The sequence below is a fragment of the Corticium candelabrum genome, chromosome 8, assembly GCF_963422355.1.
Source record: "Corticium candelabrum chromosome 8, ooCorCand1.1, whole genome shotgun sequence".
NCBI classification, from domain to species: Eukaryota; Metazoa; Porifera; class Homoscleromorpha; order Homosclerophorida; family Plakinidae; genus Corticium; species Corticium candelabrum.
Window position 1 is genome coordinate 4536471 of NC_085092.1, and position 7467 is coordinate 4543937.

Consider the following 7467-nt stretch of genomic DNA (forward strand, 5'->3'; position numbering starts at 1 on the left):
GAAAATTTACAGAAACTTACTCGACTCTCAGCTGTCACTGTCGTTTGAAGAAAGAGCAAAATTTGAAGACGACCAGGCGGTGCAGTTGGTGCAGCAGGAAAACCGGTAAATTATTTTTTCATAGTATTTGATAGTTTCATGTATGGAACTCGTGATATAGACTAACTTCAAACAAACTCCGGCAAAGGAAGTTACTACAAAAATCGATAAGCAGTAAACAAAGAGAACTACACAAGAAGTTAGAAGACAAAGAGCGTCAAGAAGGATTGGTAATAATAGTATAATAAGACATTTACTATACTATAATATAATATATAATATATATTTTAATTAACATGATTCACATTGTTTACAATTACAAATTTGGACGAGCCGCATCAAATAATGTATTTAAGAAATCATATGACCTATGATATAATATAATAAAATACATAATATATTTTAAGAAATCATACGACCTATAATATAATATAATATAATACATAATATATTTTATGAAATTGTATAACCTGTAATATAATATATATAATACACAATATATTTTAAGTTAAATTATATGACCTATAATATATATATATATATATATATATATATATATATATATATATATATACATAGTATATTTTAAGAAATCATATGACCTATAATATGATATAATAAAATACATAATATATTTTATGAAATCGTATGACCTGTAATATAATATATATAATACACAATATATTTTAAGTTAAATTATATTACCTATAACATAATATATATATATATATATATACATAATATATTTTAAGAAATCATATGACCTATAGTGTAATATAATGTAATACATAATATATTTTCACATGCCATAATTAGCATTGTTTACAATTACAAATTTTGACGAGCCACTTTAATTAATTACATTTCTTAAGTAATCACGTGACGTACAATAGTTACTATTTGTTCTTGTGGACGTACGTACATAACAGCCAATTGAGTGCAATGGTTTGATATCATCTAGGTGGCACTTGTAAGCGGTGAGGTTAGCGACAGAGAGAATCTGGACCCGAAAACGTTGGCCTCACACAAGAGGGCAGTGGCTAAAATGCTCAAGTCTCGAAAAGTCAGCCTATCACAAGAAATGATGAAAGTGAGACGTCGCCAATAGCAAACACCCGTATTCTACACCTAGTTGCGCACGCGCATAACATAACTACACGCAGTTTTCTTGTTGGTTAGTGTTGTTTTCTTGTTTACCCGCAGCTGCAAAGTGATGTCGAAAAGGAGAAAGCTAATGATGTGAGGAAAGTTGAAAACCAGATTGGAGCCCATTTCTATGCCAACAAAATGGCACAAGAACGATATGTGTGAAACCTTCTTCGTTAAAGTAACTTCTTTATAGAGACTACGCGTTTTCTTTAGCTCTTGAATAAACAAGAAGACGCAAAAGCAATTGGCAGACTTCAAGTGCGCATGCCTAGAGTGTTTTCTAAAACGTTGACGTAATCGTAATTGGCTCTTGCAGATGGGACTTACTGCGGAAGCATCACAACGAAATGACAAACAGCTGAATGCGGCACAGGAAAAGATTATCGAAGAACACAAAGATGTGCGTCTAGATACAAAGCATATAGAGACATTCACGCGATTAACTTTGTCTATTATTTGTGTAACGTCTAGACTATGGAACGGCTAGGCAGCGCTCTAGTCAAACAGAGAGAGAAACAAGAACAGGTATGCAGTGTTTATAACGATTTTGAAGCTGGCGAAAGCGAGCAGTGTACAAAATTCAAGAAAAACGTTGGCTACAAGCCATAAAATGTTTATTTCCGAGTTTGCATTTTGCGCTTGCACAGCAATTCAATTTAATAAAACAAAATGTAAACATAAATTAAAATTGCGGTTAATCAATTAATTTTTGTCGTTTTTAGGTGTTAATGGAGCGACTTAAGGAAAAGGTCGAGCGCCGCATTTCGTTAGGTTCGGCGGGGAAGAAGAAACGACCAACGAGCAGACTCGAGCAGCACACTCTGGAACCGGTGCACGAAGTTGAGCAACTGGAAGACGCAAAGTAAGCGCGTTCGTCTTATGTATGCTTGTGCGCATGCTTAGAAATCACAATAATTGTAACTTGGTAACATAGGTTTACACCTGGTTTATATCAATTGATATGAAGAGAAACTCGAATCCTTACGTGTTTGTAGGCGTAAAACTTTTGACACGTACACTCATTACATCATTTGGGAAAAACCTTTCAAGGGTGGTGGAGGAGGGTGGGCCAGGTGGGTCATCGCCTACTCATGCAACTTATAAAAATTAGAATTGCCCAACGACCGTTTGTCCGGAATTTCCGGAAATATTTATTCAAATGATTAAATATAGTAGCTATTTTACGTTGACTGTGGGTGGAGCATGACACGCAAGACCTGGCCAAATGCACCCAACATTTGGAGAGCTGTACCGGCCCTGAGCCGCTGTGAGGCAGGCAGGTATGGGGTGCCATTGCCCTTTGGCCTACACGATTTCTATACGCATGTGTTTGACTCAACTTTGAGTTCTCGTCTTGCGTCGCTTTGAGTCTTTGCCTGTGCAAACAATCAAGTTAATGACGCAGCACGAGATTTGCCATCTTCGTAACTGTGAATCGCCGTTTGTAAAGCGGTTTTAGTAATTTTGTTTTAAAGTGTACGGGTTGACTTCAGTAACGTGCATGCAATTCTATAAACATGTGCCTACATAAAATCTTAATTAACATACACAGTTGTGTTGCATAGGCGTAGGAGGTTTTGAGGCTTGAGCCTGGTTCACAATATTGACGCCGACGTCGACGTCGACGTCAACAATAGAAATGAATCCTATTCCAGCGTCGACGTCGGCGTCAACATCAAAGGATGCCGCCGACGTCGAGGCGGTTTCTTTGAAGTTTGACGCTCAACTCAACGTCGGCGTCATATTGTGAACCAGGCTTTGGGGGCCCAACACGTACATCCTCGGTACAATAGACGACATGAAAGCGACTCCTAGATATACACTGACAAACTTTGAAGAAAGACGGAACCTATAGATTTCATTAGGATCAACAAGAAGGTTTTTGAGGCAACATCCTGTATTCTGGACTAATGTTTGCGATATCAATTGACTCGAATTTCAGAATTAAAATCAAGAAAATGGGTCCGAATGGGTCGCATGTGCTGCCAGTGCTCCCGCTTGGATCTCCTACTATTATAGCATTTGGAAGTAATGCAAGTAATGTATGAAAACTTTTGCGTCCCAGACTTCCCTTGTTCTACACTTTTCCACGTCTATGTAGTTAGGACTGTGACAAGCATAGTTGAAGTGGTCGGACCTAACGCGCTGTAGAAGGCGTGGTCCGGTTAGTTGACAAAGCACAACTAGCGTGCGCTATTTTTTAAACAAGTCCACACCAATTCATTAATTAATCTATTTGTACACGCACGTACCAAGAGTTCTTAGTCTATATATGCTTGACTGTTCCACAAACTGGTTGTGGACAACGTTATATAATTAATATATTTAATCACCTATATCGAAATTTGAAGTCTATTTTTTCAAAACTGGTATGGTATTGTACCTATCATTACCCATTAATTTCAACCAACTAGTAAACCTTGCTTTTCATTTGGGAAACTAGACGGCGTAGTATGTTTACTAGACTATACACAGTGGCGGATCTAGAACCCCCTAAAATTTTGTGACGTCATCACGCGGAGATGACCGCGTACCAGCAGTGCTTGTTACTTCCTAAGTGACTCGCAGCTCATGTTTTAGTTTTAAGTAACTTCACACGGAGGTGCAGTACAGATTATGAACTTTCGACGTAGGTCCAGAATCGTCGGACAGTACGAGTGAGTCGTACGGTACTCTTACTCTTTCTACATTAATTTATGGTAACTTGTTTTCAATCTCAGTTGTTCTCTAACAACATGTTTCATTTACTTCTTTGCAATGACAATGTTTCAAGTAGTTATTTTCTATCTCATAAAAATATACTTCCACCTTTGATGGTAACAACATTCACAATTTCATGAAACCATATATTTGTCTATAGAAGCTTTCTTTGGAAAGAAAAGAAAAAAGCGGTAACATTTGCCTGTCTAGCGAAAGACATGTATAGGGTTGCAAGATCAATTCAAATTCTCCAGTACTGTAGATTCATTAACGTATACTTCCGTTGTATGGTATAGGTGATTAAATAGCTAATTTATATCTGGAGGCGTGGTTGATCCTAACCTTTGTGACGTCACGAAACCTCCATTCGAAAATCCTGAATCCGCCCCTGTATACCCTAATGGCTACTGTGACGTTCTATAGAAAACGCCTTGAACTCGAGACTCGGCAAGCCATCCGAAATGCCAAAGAGAAAACGGAGCTCGACCGTCTCGCATTCATGGAGGAGAAAGGGCTCGAGTTAGTCTCTCGCTTAGTCAGGACAGGAAGATTCGAAGAAAGCGAACTGGCTGGTGCATTACGCGTTCTTTTCCCTAGGAAGACAACAGCCGACATCGACGACCTCCTAGACAAAGTCTATCATAAGGCGGCTCGCCAGCAGCGAACAAGGTTTAATAAAAAAAATTGATTGATTTTTGCGCAATTTGTATTTAGTCTGCTGTACAGATGTAATAGGAGGCGCGTCAGTGCGTTAGAGGAACGAATGCAAGAGGACTTGAGAAAACTCTATGAACTATCTCGACTGGCAAGGTAAAATACGTCTATTAATTAAACATGTACATGCATATGCTACGTCAAAGTTACATTTGGTTAAAACATTTTTGAGCGGTGACAAGTTACTTGTGTACGCGTTGTGTAATTATTAATTAATTAATGTATAATCTGTGTCTTTCATAGATGTCTGTACTTGAATTAAATTTAAGTTTGTAATATAGATAGACGTTATTAGTTTTTACAGGTAACTTTTAAAATGTTTATATGTAATAGCGAAAGTTCTACTGGATGTGTATCAGTGTACGTGCGCACTCACTGACAGACAGGCAGGAAGATTGACAGACAGACAGACATTTATTTGCGTCTGGTGGTCGCTGGACATTATTTTAGTTTATGATATGTGGGTGTTGGAGTGACAGACAGACAAACAGACAGACGAAAAGACAGAAATCATCATATAGCTTGTAATAGTACTGTTTTATGAAAATATATGTATTGGACAGACGGGCAGACAGACAGACAGACAGACAGACACACACACGCACACGCACGCACACGCACGCACGCACACACGCACACACACACACACACACACACACACACACACACACACACACACACACACACACAAGACAGACAGACAGACAGTATTTTATTCTTCCATAAATGCATGAGTGTATCTGTGACCCCTGCCATCACATACAGATGTGGCGCAAAACTAACAATAAACCACTAGATACTACCTAATCACTACATATACTATTTCTAACGTTAAAAATAATTTCGTTCTATGATGACAGACAAACAGAGAGGCAGACAGACAGACAGACAGACAGACAGACAGACAGACAGACAGACAGACAGACAGACAGCAACACTAACAGACAAACGGACGGACGGACGGACGAATGACAGGCAGACAGACAGACAGGCCGTTTGGGCCAGACTAGAATGTAGTAGTGTTGTTCTTTGAAAATATATGTATTGACAGACAGACAGACACACAGACAGACAGACAGACCGACCGACAGACAGACAGACAGACAGACAGACAGACAGACAGGCAGGCGGAAAGCGGTTTTCAATAACACTACAGCGGTGCAATGCAAAGACAATAGCAAAAAAAATTTCTATTCTTACCTTTAATAGTTGTAACACTGTAGATGACTTTGTCACACAATTTTACATACATTAGGTATAGATAGCAGTATAGTTGTAGTGGCCGCATAGAGCCTGCTTAAACTCACCTTCTCTTCATTAGCCTGTAGTAGTGTTCATGTTTGAAATATATGAGGATTGGCAGACAGACAGACAGACAGACAGACAGACAGACAGACAGACAGACAGACAGCAAGACTAACAGACAAACGGACGGACGGACGGACGGAGAATGACAGGCAGACAGACGGACAAAGGACAAGCAGACAGACAGACAGACAGACGGACGGACGGGCGGGAGGACGGACGGACAAACGGACAGACAGACAGACGAACAGACGGAATCAAGACATAATTGAAAGAGCAGCAGAGCAAGATGGATTTGCAACACAATCCAAAGAAGAATTGAAATAGAAAAAGTATAAGAACAAGGTACTAGCAGCAGGAGAACACGCAAAAACCATTCCGTTAGTACTGGAACGCTTCAGGCGTTGGGCTGGGAAGCTCACAAGCATCTCCATCAACTGTCTGAGAATTTGGTTGAGGAATCTGATAAGAAAAACGGAGGCCAATTCAAGAATTAGTGGAGGCGATGCTCAGTTGCTTTGCAATCATTTAATTAATGCTAAAGTTTTGTCAAAGAAGATTAGCCGTCGAGTGAAGAACATTGACTGTATTAGAGATACTTATTCATTACAGAATTTGTTTCCGTTAATATTATTTCTGTAACTCGACCCATGGGTCGAGAACTCACTATTTAGTTGTGGTGCCTTTTACTGATATTCACTGTATGGTAGTATTGATGTTGAAAATAAATGAAAGACAGGCAGACAGACAGGCAGACAGACAGGCAGACGGACGGACGGACGGACGGACGGACAGACGGACCAACAGACAGACGGACAGACGGACAGACAGACAGGAACTATCAACCAGGTCGACGGATGATGATGGCAATAAGAATGCTAATGAATTCATGTGTTACTGGAGAAAACGATTCTCAACAGCGCTACAACGTTGCAATGCTAGGACTATTGCAAAGAAACTATCACACCTTTTATCTATGAGCTCCAGTAATGTAAAGAACTATCATACTCAGTTTTGCGTACATTAGTTTGTGATGTGTAGTGACCCTATTGGGCCTCTTGAACATTCTAAATAGTTTTAGTTGTAATAGCATTCATTTATGAAAATATATGAATTTTGACAGATAGACAGACAGACAGATGTTGAAAATAAATGAAAGACATACAGACAGACAGACAGACAGACAGACGGACGGACGGACGGACAGACATACGGACGTACGGACAGACAGACAGACGGATAGACAAACAGACAGACACACAGACAGACAGACAGACCAACAAACAGGCACAAACTCAGGCACACACGCGCGAGCGCGTACACACACACACACACACACACACACACACACACACACACACACACACACACACACACACACACTACACATAATCTGTGCACGTGCTTTAGTGTCAATGAAGATGAAGAAGTGTGAAGATCGCAACAAGACAAGAACTGAATAAACAAACGGAAACTGCAGCAGAATTAATCAAGAGTAGAGCATTTTCACAAAGTACATAATACCTAGTCGCACAGAAAATATCACAAATTAAGAAATGA

At 39.4% G+C, this 7467-nt stretch overlaps 1 protein-coding gene across 1 annotated transcript in view; it reads left to right on the top strand.

Moving 5' to 3' along the window:
* The window catches only part of LOC134182897 (calponin homology domain-containing protein DDB_G0272472-like), a 16179-nt gene extending 8712 nt beyond the window's left edge, over nucleotides 1–7467 (top strand). The window contains exons 7-18 of the mRNA XM_062650338.1: nucleotides 13–105; nucleotides 161–269; nucleotides 1001–1129; nucleotides 1243–1344; nucleotides 1402–1446; nucleotides 1505–1588; nucleotides 1660–1713; nucleotides 1911–2050; nucleotides 4312–4407; nucleotides 4486–4557; nucleotides 4624–4698; nucleotides 7318–7467. Of these exons, the coding sequence (XP_062506322.1) occupies nucleotides 13–105; nucleotides 161–269; nucleotides 1001–1129; nucleotides 1243–1344; nucleotides 1402–1446; nucleotides 1505–1588; nucleotides 1660–1713; nucleotides 1911–2050; nucleotides 4312–4407; nucleotides 4486–4557; nucleotides 4624–4698; nucleotides 7318–7342 (1024 nt within the window). The 3' untranslated portion in view covers nucleotides 7343–7467. The remainder of the gene's footprint in view (nucleotides 1–12; nucleotides 106–160; nucleotides 270–1000; nucleotides 1130–1242; nucleotides 1345–1401; nucleotides 1447–1504; nucleotides 1589–1659; nucleotides 1714–1910; nucleotides 2051–4311; nucleotides 4408–4485; nucleotides 4558–4623; nucleotides 4699–7317) is intronic.